General features: G+C 40.2%; 1 protein-coding gene across 2 annotated transcripts in view; it reads right to left on the bottom strand.

The window, feature by feature from the left end:
• HEPHL1 (hephaestin like 1) overlaps positions 1 to 13879 on the bottom strand; it is an 87392-nt gene that overhangs the window by 10087 nt on the left and 63426 nt on the right. Inside the window, exons 8-16 of one of the 2 annotated variants that reach the window (XM_069759155.1) lie at positions 12902 to 13033; positions 11967 to 12181; positions 9037 to 9187; positions 6325 to 6537; positions 5512 to 5728; positions 4288 to 4427; positions 2182 to 2322; positions 1086 to 1192; positions 473 to 695 (exon numbers count right to left, since the gene is read on the bottom strand). In XM_069759155.1, the coding sequence (XP_069615256.1) occupies positions 473 to 695; positions 1086 to 1192; positions 2182 to 2322; positions 4288 to 4427; positions 5512 to 5728; positions 6325 to 6537; positions 9037 to 9187; positions 11967 to 12181; positions 12902 to 13033 (1539 nt within the window). The remainder of the gene's footprint in view (positions 1 to 472; positions 696 to 1085; positions 1193 to 2181; positions 2323 to 4287; positions 4428 to 5511; positions 5729 to 6324; positions 6538 to 9036; positions 9188 to 11966; positions 12182 to 12901; positions 13034 to 13879) is intronic. The other variant, XM_069759156.1, reaches the window with a different exon arrangement.

Here is a 13879-nt window from a genome sequence, read left to right as displayed (position 1 = left end):
ATAATACAGGATGTAACTCAGGATCAGTAATGTAATGTATATACACAGTGACTGCACCAGCAGAATAGTGAGTGCAGCTCTGGAGTATAATACAGGATGTAACTCAGGATCAGTAATGTAATGTATATACACAGTGACTATACCAGCAGAATAGTGAGTGCAGCTCTGGGGTATAATACAGGATGTAACTCAGGATCAGTAATGTAATGTATGTACACAGTGACTGCACCAGCAGAATAGTGAGCACAGCTCTGGGGTATAATACTCAGAATCAGTACAGGATCAGTAATGTAAAGTATGTACACTGTACCAGCAGTACAGTGAGTGCAGCTCTGGGGTATTGTGAAGGATGTACCTCAGTATTAGAACAGTCTAAGTAATGTTATGTTTTTACAAATTATTGAACTTTTGATGTAGATCCATTTGTTATATAAACGGTAGTATAATTATTCTACGGTGGAGGACTACTCACCATGGATTTTGTTGCTTTCTTCAAATTCCTCTGTCACATTGATTGCTGCAGGGTCTTTATGAACATAAGTCTCAATATTGTCAGCCAAATACCATGACAGGTTTTCATCAAACACCAAAAACAACAATGCGAATTCCCGAGCCACATCCCTCCTCCGGCCTTTGTTGTCCAGCACACCTTTCCTACAAGTCAGTAGTGGTCCTACCAGGCCACTGTACATGTCCTACACAAACAAGGGAAGGTAGAAAAATCACCCTAAATACTCGTAAAGACAGTCTATAGAGAAAAAAGATTAATGAAATAGAATACTTAAAATCGACATTAAGCAGAATTGAGGTTACAACTAAAGATACATGGGACCTGGTTCAAGGGTAAGACCTAACTTATGGATGTCAGAGAATCTTACCTCGGGCGGCGCTCTACAAGGGGTGGCATGATGAAGTTCTAACAGCTTTTTTACTCCACTACCTGCTCGTTTGCCAAAAGCACCCAGTGGTTTTGGCCCCTTAGATCACAGTGTTTTATGGGCTAAAAGTTCTGGAACAGAGGTTTCTCCAATAAGTGTCAACGAGCAGCAACAAAACCGGTAACATTTTTATAGTGTATATCATACCTTCATATAGTCTTCTTTGGAATAGTAGGCCCATGTTAAGCAGTCCGGATCATTACTCCCTGGCCCTGATCGTTCGGGAACATTCCAATGATAGATACTTGTACCTCCTGAAAAAAAAATACTGGCTAAAAATAAAAAAGAAGTCACAGGATCCTGCAAAAGTTACCCTCGATATAGATCCTAATTAAGAATTATGACTTTATATGACATATTCATATTCGCCAAGTTTCAGCCTTGATAAGTTGCTTAAAATGGAAATTTGGTCAAAGTGTTTGTAACAAGGAGTTTATGCAGCATATCTAGTGTCATAGATCAAAGGTTCTGCAGAAAATGAAGGGTAGTCCCAGCAACATAGTTAAAAACTCTTCATTATTAGAAAATTCCAGAATCAGGAAGCAGAATATCCACCATGAAGAAAGCATGAAATGATCACATGGAAAAAAAATACTCTAGTCAACGCGTTTCGGATGACAATTCTAAATTCCTGATTTTATGGAATTTTCAAATAAAGAAGAACGTTTAACCAAGAATCTTGGAGCTTCATTTTCTTCACCAAATGTTTGATAGATGCCAAGCAATGGCAGATATCTTCGGAAAAAAACACCCTACCTCGTTTCCATTCATTGAGGGAGGCAGTAGTTGACAAGTCATTCATGTCGAATTAGAGATTTGGTCCCTTAAAGAGAAATCCAGACTGAATTGGAGATCAGAGATCTTTCGTGTCACTTTATGGCCATTTTCATCCAACAGAACAAACTTCACAGACCAACAATGAATGACAAGTCCCTCAGAAGACCTCTTTCTAAACTCCCTCATGTATGACCATTTTTGGGATACCGTGTCAATTCCAGGAGCAGATGGTTCTCACTCCCCATCAAGAACAGATGAGTACTGTACTAGTAAATAGTCCATTAGAGTCAAGTTCTTACACAAGAATCCAAAATTTCCAACAGACTCCAACCCCATTTGGAGGTATTTTTGGAGTCAATCACTTGATCCTTGACACCTTGCTTTAGTTCTAATGCTATTACATCTGGGTTATTCATTTTCATAGAACATTTTGAGATGATAGAAGGGGGGTTCTCCTTTAACTCACCCGGTAGAGTATTTTGGATGACACTTCCACCATCAAGATCTGCCACCTGAACACCATGTGCGTAGATGGAGTATGGTCGCGAGGCTTTGTTTTTAAACACAATAAGTATACTCTCTCCAACCTCTGCTCTTATGAATGGGCCTATGAAGAAAAAAAAATAAACTTTTTAAATGAGGTATTAATTACAGAAAAAATAAAATTATGTGATTATCGAGAAATACATTTTTTATAGCGTTCCACAGAGCCAACTAGAGCACACCGTCAGCCGGCAATAACCGTTTTCTGTAGCTCTTTTTTTGGTGGACTTTGCATTGTAGACTGACAGAATTAGCAGAGTCATCCCATTGTCATTAGAGGGCAGGTGATATAAGGACAGGTCCACTAGTTAGACGCGTACATAATGTATGGGCGCCTTTTCAGTATTTGCAGAAAATCTTATGGTGTGTTGGGCAGGAAAAAAAGGCTTCATAAAATACAAGCATTTTTTTCACTTTTTTTTAGGCATTTTTTTCCCTTTCATTTGAATGGGTGAAAAGCGATGCAAAAATACTTTTCTATCCATTCACTGCAGCTGCCATAAATCATACAATCTTTCTGTGCTGACTATACTGACATTACAAGCAAAAAAAAACACTCTGATTTGGCCACTATCAAGTAGCTCAATAGCTTTTTAGAAAAAATAATCACATAATTAAAAAAATGAGTACATGAGGCTAGGGAAAAACGTTTTAAAGCCTTTGCTATCGATCCGTTGTTCTTTTCTCATTATTAGATGGGAAAACATACTGAAAATGTTTCCACCTTTAATGTTATCAGGTTTCCTATCTCTTGCTTTAAATATTCATATCAGTTGAATAACAGGTAGAAACAGTTAATGTCATTATTGACAGCGGTGATGGAACGAAAGGAAAGATCAGATGATGGATGTCATCACTGTTGAGCAGGAAGACCCACTTCGGTCTCCATCTAGGAATGTCTTCTTCAAAAGGTCCCACCAGTGTATGCACAATTTGATATATCCTTTGGAAAAAAATCACAGGTAATTAATTATCTTTTTTCTATTAGGAAGCTGGATAATAACAATGTTGGCATCATTGCAGATCAAATAGGTAAAGGATAAAGACATTTCCTTAAAAAGCATCTGTCAGTAGGATCAACCTTCTTAAGCCGTCTATATGGACATGCAGGTCACAGGAAGTTGAATAAAATGATACCTTGATATCTGCGATCTGATGTCTTATTCCAGAGAAATCCACACTTTTCTTAATATGTAAATGAGCTGTTAAGATCTATGACCCAGACATAGATCTCACGGAGAATCTGCCTCCAGAGATTATTTTAAATGAAAGGGGCGTTACCAGTGTGAGACATGTAATGCCTGACAGTCTGCTCTCCTGATCTACATGTCTCACGCTGGTAAATCGTAGACGTGTTTACACAGTCATATATGAAAGTCAGAAGGAAAAGAAAGGAACCCAAAAAGACCTTTGGCATATGTGAAAACCCCCAGAACCTGGATGTAACAAAATGGGAAAAGTGCTGAGAAGGGGAACACACAAACAAACCACAGGAGAAGCGATCGAGAAAATGCCAATAAAATAATCCTTCACTGAGGAGCTGGGACTCCAAACATCCACCTAACTAGGAATATAGCCAGCAAAGACTGCATGTGTCAGGAGAGTATAAGTAACACCTCCAAAGATGTGATAGGACAAACCAATGAGGAAGTGAAAACACCTTCACAGAAGCAACACAGCAAAGCAGAGACAAGAGCATTATCAATAGTTGGACAGAGACAACACAGGCTGTGATCCAACAGAGAGGGAAAACAACCGACAGCCAGAGGTCACTGGATCAAACCCCAGCCATGACCCTCCTTAACCAAAACATTTGTAATTTGCTAATTAAATGTATGTAGGAATGTATTTATAATGACATTTCCTTTAGTTATTTTTTTTTTTCTATTCTCGGAGAACCCCCTTAAGTTTGGAACGGCAATTTATTTGTTATACTTTATACAAAGCGATGGTGGAATACTGGAACACTGATGGCTAATCCTAAGGATAGGCACCTCTAAAGAAAAAAAAAGATTTTTTTTTATTGTACCCATGATTTCTAGATGCTCCTCCTCTGCAGATCTCTTCTTTGGTTCTGTGAAGTGTCCGTCCGTGTATTCCCTATAAACCACTTTCTTGTATTTGGAACCTATGCGGTCTTCACCTGTACTAACAAATATGTGGCCCGGGCTAGAACAAAAGAAGACATGTCATAATGAAAAATAATATACTACCTTGAATATACCTAAAACAATAATTAAAATAATACATTTAGAAAGCAATCTAAAAAATAAAGTCACATATTCATAAGAGCACAAACAGATAAAGAAGACCAACAACTAGATGGATGGAGAGAGGTGGACGTTCAGCAACAAGATGAATGGAGAAATATGATTGACAAGCAACAAGATGGATACAGAGGTGGACGACCAGCAACAAGATAAACAGAGAAAGATTAACCACCGACAAGATAAATGGAGAACAGAGAATGACTAAAAAGAAGATGGATAGATAAAGGAAGATGTCCAACAGCAAGATGGGTATGGAGAGATGGACGACTAGCAACAGTATGAATAGGGAGAAGAGGATGACCTATAACAATAGATAGAGTGAGAAGACCAACAAGAAGATTGTTGGAATTGGGGAGTGGTGTACAATCATCAACAAGATGGATAGAGAAAAGATGGTGACCAACTTCAAAAAGGATGTACAGCAGCTAACTAATAACAAAATAGTGGTCAAAAAAGGACAATCATCACAAGATGCATGAAGAAAAGAGGACAACCACCAACAAGTAATAGATGTGAGAAGAAGACAACCAACAACTGGATGGACAGAAGGACGTCCAACAAAAAGACAGAGAAAAGAACAATCAACACATGACTAATAACAAAAGGAGGATGATTAAAAGCAAAATAGATAAAAAAACAACATGACAGAAAAGAGAATGACCAACATGAGACAAATGGAGAGTGAGTAAAAGGTGATCAAAAAAGACGGATAATGAGATGAAGATTGACAACAAAACGAAAAGGAGAATAAACGTCACAAGATGGAAAGAGAGAATAGGACACCCAACAACAAGGTGCATAGTGAGAACAGAACGACCAATAACCAGATGGATAGTGAAAAATAAAACCAAGATTAGTGAAGAAAATAAATGAAAAGAATAGAAGTCTAAAGATCCAAATGGGAGGCTGAATTTTCTGAAGAAACGCGGTCCTTTATTACCAGCACATTAACTTCATAGCGCCAGGCTATGAAAAGTACATACCTCTCATGGACATGTTCAGTAATGTTGTGTTTTTCGAGTTCCCAGGATCTATCAGGGGAGTAATCCCACTCCACTTCCTCTGCCGCAATAAAATAAGTTCTCATGATGCCATACTGGTGCTCATCAGCAATGGAGTTGTCACATGACTGCACCGTATATGTATGCTTCATCCCACTGATATAGTGGTCCATTGTATGACAGCCAAGTTCAAATATCCCTGAAGAATAAGGGCAGGAAGTCTATTTAGATGGTTTTAAAAATAATAAAAATGACTACAGAATCAATTTCATGAAGTTAGCCTGAAATTCTTAAAAGGGTTTTCCCGCGAACAAAAGTTGATTTTAATCAATAGAGCTTGGAATAATAATAATTTCCACAATTGGATTTATTTAAATAAAATGTTCCTGTGCCGAGATAATCTTATAAATGCGCCCCTGCTGTGTATTGTGTAATGGCCGTGTCTGACCGTGCAGGAACATGGTCTGATCATACCACATCTCCTGGGCAGGGGAGGAAGAAAAAGAGAGTATACAGACAGGACCACACGGGTCTTCTGGGCACTGGAGGAAGGAAAGAAGTATACAGACATTACAGCACCGGATCACAGCTGATTCTTTCTGTGAGGTAAAACATTTTTCTGCCTGTTTTTAAACAATGAGAAAGAATCATGTGCGATCCCATACTGTCCTGTCTGTATAAGTTCTGTGAATTGGTGGACCCCACACTGATTATGTATCGATGGCATATTCTTAGCGTCAATGAAAAATCCTGCAAACCCTCCATAAGTTCCTGTGTCCTGATGGCGTCACATACCTGCCTGATCTGGTTGCATGTACGCAGTCACCGACGTGTGCGGGAAAAGGCTGATGGTGTCTCTGGTCATTCCCCCGAGGTTCAGAGTATTCCCTTGAAAGTAAATCCCATGGATGTCAATCTCTGTGCCCAGGCCTAGTAGATGCCAAGATACGTTGTCCCCAAGGCACATCTGAAGACCCGGTAGGTCGCCAAACATGAATCCATTAATAGCTGTGGAGGAAAGGTCATGGTGAGTGTACAACCCCCGAGCATCTCACCCTCTGGGAACATGAATTCTCACTCTGATTTATTTTCCAATTTTAGACACACTTATTTAAGATCTTCACTTGGTGTCAGTGAATAAAAACATCCCTCAAGGCATGGAAATCCTTCCAGATGGTAATATATTCTCTTACAGAAATTTGTTTGAGGGCACGACATAGTAAAACTGAATTGTGAGCCTCATGTGGGCACGGCCTGATGCCAGACTATTATCTGTACCATACTGGGGCATTGTATGAGTTACATAACCACGGGGTAGCATAAAAAAAAGTAGTGTATTGTAATACTGATTAAATGCAGGGGTCGATAAAGTCCACTTTAGGAAAAGATGGTAATCACGTAGTAGAAACTAGAGAGGAGCAAAAAAAAAAAAATGTGACTCCGCTCTGATCCAGCGGTCACCTCGATAGTCCATAGTCACCAGAACGGAGCTCTGAAAGCTTCCTCCTGTCCCCCGGCATCCCGGCTCCTACGGCCAGTGTCAGATGGGTGGGCAAAGACCCTCCAATAACGTTGACTCTTGGGGAACACTGTTCAGTCACATGTAAAAAATAATCCGATCCTAGTACACAAATTTACTGAGGCTTCTATGGTATATTAATTCAGCCAGCTTGTTTAATGAATGATTAGACGATACCTTGTTCTACAAATTGTGAATCAAGCGTAATAGCACTGCCCATCAGCGCTCCTTCACAGGGACCTACCGGAGGATTCTCCTGCTCACCTATGGACCAGTCCGAGCCAGATTGCGGCGAACCACAACGTTGACGTTGCACCAACCCAATCAAAGGAGGAGTCGGTGATGGCAGCAAGTAGGAGGTGGATTGCGGGGCTCTAGTCCAAAAACCACTACGTACAGACCTGTTTGTTGGACTGGCCTCCTGCTAATCTTTTAGCTCAACTCTAGTAGAAACCAATGATCACAACAGTACCTATTATTAACCCCTTGGTGGCACAGATAGTTTTGGCCCTCATGCCAGAATTTTTTTTTCCTGTCTTTTCTACTGTCATCTTCCTTTTTTTTTACGTTTTTGACAGTCCTATGAGGTCTTTTCTTTTTTTTGGGGGGGGGGGGGGGGGTTGAGTCATTTTAGGATACATAGAACTTATTAACCAACTTTTATTAACTCTCTATGAAAAATATAACAAAAATAGCAATTCTACCACAGTTTTAGCCTTTTAAATTTCATGGTATTCGCCGTGCTGCGCCAATAAAGCTTTATTCTGCGAGTTAGTACGAAAATGGCAAATTGAAATAGTTTTACTACTTTTGTACAATAAATACACTCTTTGAAACAAAAAAAATCCTTTGTTTTCGGTCTCCATATTTTGAGAGCCATAAGTTTCCAAATTTTCTGTATGATGGCTTATTTTTTTGAGTGACTAACTTTAGTCTTCACCTGTGTTATTTTTTGGTCCACGTCACCTTTTCGATCTCTTGCTATTAACTCTTTGAGAGGCAAAAGGAACAAACAAAAAAAAAACAAAAACAGCAATTCTATATTTTGTTTATCCCTTTTTTTTCCCAAATACCAATCTCCGTTCTTAGTATATAGCTGTTATTATATATTTCTTTCTTTTGCAAAATAAATGACTTTTTAAAAAAAAATAAAAAATTTTTTTTGGTCATCATATTCGGATACGAAAAACTTTTGTCTTATTTTTACATAGATAAAGCATTACCGGGGCTTTTTGTTTTTGCAGGACAAGATGTTGTTTCTACTACCGTAACACCATTTTTAAGTACATACTACTTTTTGAAAACTTTTTTTTTTGCTTTGCCAAGACTAACAAAAATGGCAATATTTTTTCATACGTTTTTAATGAAGTTCACCGAATTGGATGAAAAATGTTATTGTTTTATATTACGGGTTGTTATCAATGCGGTGATGACAAATATTGGAATTTTTGCCGAAGATTGTTTTTTTTAACAGCAGGTGAGATGGTAATTGTTGGAATCACTGACAAAATGACATTACACGTCACCAGCGCACTCGGCCAATGAGATAATCAGTAGAATCCTGCATTGGTGATCTGGAATACTGCCATCTTATGTTTCATGAAAAATTAATAGCAAAGTAATGTGTTCTAAGTTTTATGGGTATGTTCACACAGTGCTTTATAACAGCATTTTTTCTGCATTTTTTTTTTTTTTTTTTTTTTTTACATTACTGATGTGTTTTTATGCACTTAATGGGCAAAAATACAGCAAGATCACTAAAAGAATTGACAAGCTGTGATTTAAAAAAAAAAATACACCATAGCTTAAAAACGTCACAATGTGAGTGAGACTTTAAAAATCTCATTTATTTTGTTGCCGCTGAAAAATGCTGCAGTTTTTTTTCCCTGCATGAAAAAAATACAGAAGAAAAACGTATAAAAAAAAACGCCTTAAGACTATACAAAATTTCTATAGCTTGTCAATGTCTCCGGCGTATGGAACGTTACCGTGCATTTTGTTGGATTCCTGAAAATCTTCATCTTCGACGTCCACAGGGGATGGATCGGGAGAAACGTCTTCGATGTTTTCCTCCAAATACCAGCTCAGATTTTCATCAAAGACCGTAAACAGCAGGAAGAACTCGTGCTCCATCTGCATCTGGAAAATTATAAAATCAAGACCAAAAAACGTTCACCAGGCGGTGCGTGTTCTAATTATTATATACTGGCGCAAAAATGTAATCAGTTCTTCTTTGTTTGATGGCTTGTGACGATCCATCATCCTCTTGATTCCATTCCTGAGGTTTTCAATGGGGTTCAGGTCTGGAGCTTGGGCTGCCCATGACAGGGATTTGATGTGGTGGTCTCTTAACTTTTGCCAGAGCTGTTTGTCTCCTCTTCCTTGCATTGAAGACTAATACCTTCTACCACCACTAGGTGGAGACATTGTACTATCTGACCATTTTCTATAGACGGTAAATTGTTTTTATTCGGTCTTTTTTGTCATACATTTGTTGAAATAAAGGTTTACTGATGTAAATCTAAACTGCGCTCTATGGGAGGAATTTTCTAGGCTTTATATGGTTTGAATATAATCTGCATTCGTCAAAGTTTCTAATACCGTATGTTTATGCCGCAGTCGGTTCTCAAGATCTCTGTTTGCTGTCATTTAATATGGACATTCCTATTTACATCTGGAGGTTCTACTGAACCAGCATTTCTTACAGGTGAGTTTTTGCTACAGTTGCATCCGTTCTGTAAATTAAACAGACTGAACACTGGGCTCATACATTTTACAGGCACTGACATAAAATCTCAGGTCAGAAAATTGGCTAAAAATGTGTTAAAAATGTTATCGGTTGTCCATAAGCGGTAATGAGACCACCTGCAGTAAGTGTAATTTTCCCTGCAGTGCCCCCATTGGGTGAATGAGGTATTGCAGTAACCCCCTTGAAAAAAAAAATATAATAATAATAATAATCTTTATTTATATAGCGCCAACATATTCCGCAGCGCTTTACAGTTTAATATATTATATCTATATATATAATTGTCTAAGGGTTTTTCCGTCTGTCTGTCCTGGAAATCCCGGCTCTCTGATTGGTCGAGGCCGCCAGGCCTCGGCCAATCAGCAACAGGCACAGCGACGATGATGTCATAAAGGACGTAGAAATCCCGCGTCTGATTGGTCGAGGCCGCCAGGCCTCGACCAATCAGCAACGGGCACAGCGGCGATGATGTCATAAAGGACGTAGACATCTCACGTTTCTGATTCAGCGACAGGCACAGTATCGACGTAGATGTCATAATGGTTGACATGGCGACGATGATGTCATAAAGGTTGCCTCGACCAATCAGCGACGGGCACAGTCTGCCGCAAATTCTGGAATCATCATTGTCCATATACTACGGGGACATGCATATTCTAGAATACCCGATGCGTTAGAATCGGGCCACAATCTAGTATATATATATATATACATATATATATATCTAATATATAAAGCTGAATGTGTGTGTGTGTGTGTGTGTGTGTGTGTGTGTGTGTGTGTGTGTGTGTGTGTGTGTGTGTGTGTGTGTGTGTGTATGTATGTATGTCCGGGATTGGCATCTGCACCGTCGCAGCTACAGCCACAAAATTTTGCACAGTCACACGTCTGGACCCTGAGAGCGTCATAGGCTATGTTGTGAGGTGAAATTTTAACCCCGCGCTTTCCAATTCACCAAACAATTTTGCCCCTATCTACATAATGGGGAAAAAGTGAAAGGAAAAGTGTTGGAGGCGTCGCAGCTACAGCTACAAAATTTTGCACAGTCACACGTCTGGACCCCGAGAGCGTCATAGGCTATGTTGTGAGGTGAAATTTTAACCCCGCGCTTTCCAATTCACCAAACAATTTTGCTCCTATCTACATAATGCGAAAAAATGAAAGGAAAAGTGTTGGAGGCAAATTGACAGCTGCCAGATGTGAACAAGGGGGACTTAAAGAATGAGAGCGATGGCGCCAAAGAGTATATACCGTACAGTTGCTAAGGTGGGGCCCCGACATGGGATACTCACCACACACGGGGATATGAACACACACAAAATGCGCCACACACTACCACGTGCTTAAACACATATTACCCTTAGCACACATTTCACCACAAATACACCAACCTCGCCACATAAAAGTCGAAACACAAAAGTCGCCACGCGCAGAACTCGCCACATGCAAAAAATTGGCTCTTGCAAAACTCGCCACAAGTGCAAAACTCACCTCATGGAAAACTCGCCACACGCAAAACTTGCACACGCGGAAAAATTGTCACATGCACAAAAGTTGCAACACATGCAAAAGTTGCCTCACACAAAACTTTCACATACTCAAAAGGCACCACACATAAAACTCGCCATGCGCAAAACTTGCTGCACACAACTTGCTACACTAACCTGTCACATGCAACTCGACACACAAAAAGTTGCTACACGCATGTCGCCACACAAAACTCATCTCACAAAAGTCGCTACATGCATGTCGCCACACGCAACTCAACACACACAACTTGACAAACGAAACTCGCCCTAAAACACACACAAGTCTGGTATTATCCTTCAAAAATAAAAATCTAATTAATAAGCAGACAAACTACAACAAATGTACCATATAGGAAATACGGCAGCTGTCAGTCACATGACCTGTCTATTATGTGTATGTGTGAGCTAATATATACTGCCAGGGGGAGGGCTTCCTCAGAGGAGGAGAAATGTGCGGAGACGATCCTGTCACGGCCATCATCTGTAGTCAGATTAAAATAAAATAATGCCACTTACTGTACATGCGGTTTTTTACAGGTGTCAAGACAGATATCCTAATAAAGTGATTTGTAAAGTTTCATAACTTACTATGCTGGATAAAAAGGAAAACAAATGTGAAAGTTCAAGTAACTAACTATACCTGTGTGTTTTCAGGCCTTAGTGAACCTTTTTTGCAGACCACCAGTGGACCAACCAGTCCAGAATTTGTGTCCTTCACTGGGTCAGATGCCGAGTAGTACATGTAGGTCAAGCACCGGGGATCATAAGAGGTTGGCCCATCCTTCTCTAGAACGTTCCAGGTGTATGTGAACATCTCTCCAGGTGCAACGTGAGCCCCGGCCTTGACTTTTCCGCCTGCCACAAAAGCACAATCATGATGATTAAGTAAGGTAATGTAGAGAGTTCAGGTAAAAATAGAGGGGCGCCATCAGAGATTTTCTTAAAATCAGGCCTAAAGGGCGTCTCCAGGACTCGTAAATTGATATTGGAGCCAGAGAATATCAGACTTGGTCTGCGTCCCACTACTGGCACCTCAACTCATGAGCTTCAGTGCTCCAGCAAGTGCTTCACTCTAGTGATGGGTGCCAATCGATTCACCGGGTCCGGTTGAATAGCCGGCCCGAATGTCACACGCACGTCATAACGAAATAATGACACCGCACAAAAAGAGGAGCTGGGGATGTCAGCTCGGAGACTGTTCTCAAGGCTCGGTATGGCGCATGCGCAGTTCGATAGTCTGGCTCTCGGAATGTACTAAAGATCTCACTGCACATGTGCGGCAGGAATGGTGGTGCTCGCGTGAGATCTCGGGTGTGGGAGCAGGTCAGTCAGCAATAGGAAGCTGGCGGCGGGTGGGCAAAGAAGGGAGCGTCCAGAGAGCTGTAAATGGCGGGACAAACCCCCTGAACTTACAGCTCATTAGCATAAAAACCGGACACGGGATTTCTCTGGAACGGAAACAAGGATTGCTTAAATGGAGACGTGGGTTTATTCAGCATTACAGGGACGTGACATAGATGATATTAGTGGTGGTCTCCCTATAGAGGTACACATCTGTAAATGGAGGAAGCATACCATCTGCATACGGTGCACCCTCCGATTCTTTCCCAAAGGACAGTCCGTGAGGCATCATACTGTAGTTCCTGTCAGCCTTATTGGAAAACACAACCACAATGGTATCTCCCGCTTCAGCTTTGATGACCGGACCTACAAAAAGGCAAACGTCAAAAATTCCAAAAAAGTTGCATACAGTAGGTACCCAAATCTATAAACAAAAAAAAAGATCAAAAATTTAGAACACTTAAAAGGGGTTATCATTCCCTTTCAGAATCTATCGTAGGGGCGATCAGCAATGTCCCCGGGAAAGTCACGGATAGTCAGGAGAAATGTAGTAATAAGTGGCGGCCATCAAAATAAATGGCGGCTCCTGTGATACAATGGCTATTGAGTCTTCAAGACTTCAAACCTTGTGGGTGTGAATAAAAACTGAGTGTTCTGGGATAAAGCCCCACCCACTTGCCTGGAAGCAACAAATTTACATATTGCACATACAGTACTGCTTTAGGTAAGTGTGTAAAAAACGCTACAGCGTAATAATTCTTTCAAAAATAGAAATCAAGTTTTATTTATCAATTAATGGAAAGTGCGTGAAGAAAAGAGAAATGTAAATCAAATCAATATTTGGAATCTTTCACCAGGATTTCACACCCCAACTATTTATATGTGTATGTAGCTTTTTTCAAAGACAAATTCAGCCATATCTTTACATGTCCGGCCTGTTCCTCTGTTTCTGAGAAATCGGCGTTTGAATTTTTATGCAAATGAGGCTTAAGAGCTACTGGTAGATCTGAAGCCTCCGTCGCTTCAGCTCTATTCCCCACCTTCTCCTTCTTGACTGTCGATGACTTTGCCTGAAGTCACACAGCATAGCGGTCAGTCAAGGAGGAGTTGATACTGAGCAAGGAATAGAGCTGGAGTGACGGAGGCTTCAAATCCACCATATTCCTTCAGCATCATTTGCTGATTTCTCTGTAACGGAGGATCCAACTGGCC

Source organism: Ranitomeya imitator, chromosome 3 (genome assembly GCF_032444005.1).
Source record: "Ranitomeya imitator isolate aRanImi1 chromosome 3, aRanImi1.pri, whole genome shotgun sequence".
NCBI lineage: Eukaryota > Metazoa > Chordata > Amphibia > Anura > Dendrobatidae > Ranitomeya > Ranitomeya imitator.
Note: the sequence above shows the minus strand (reverse complement) of the source record. Positions and strands in the feature narration are given on the sequence as shown.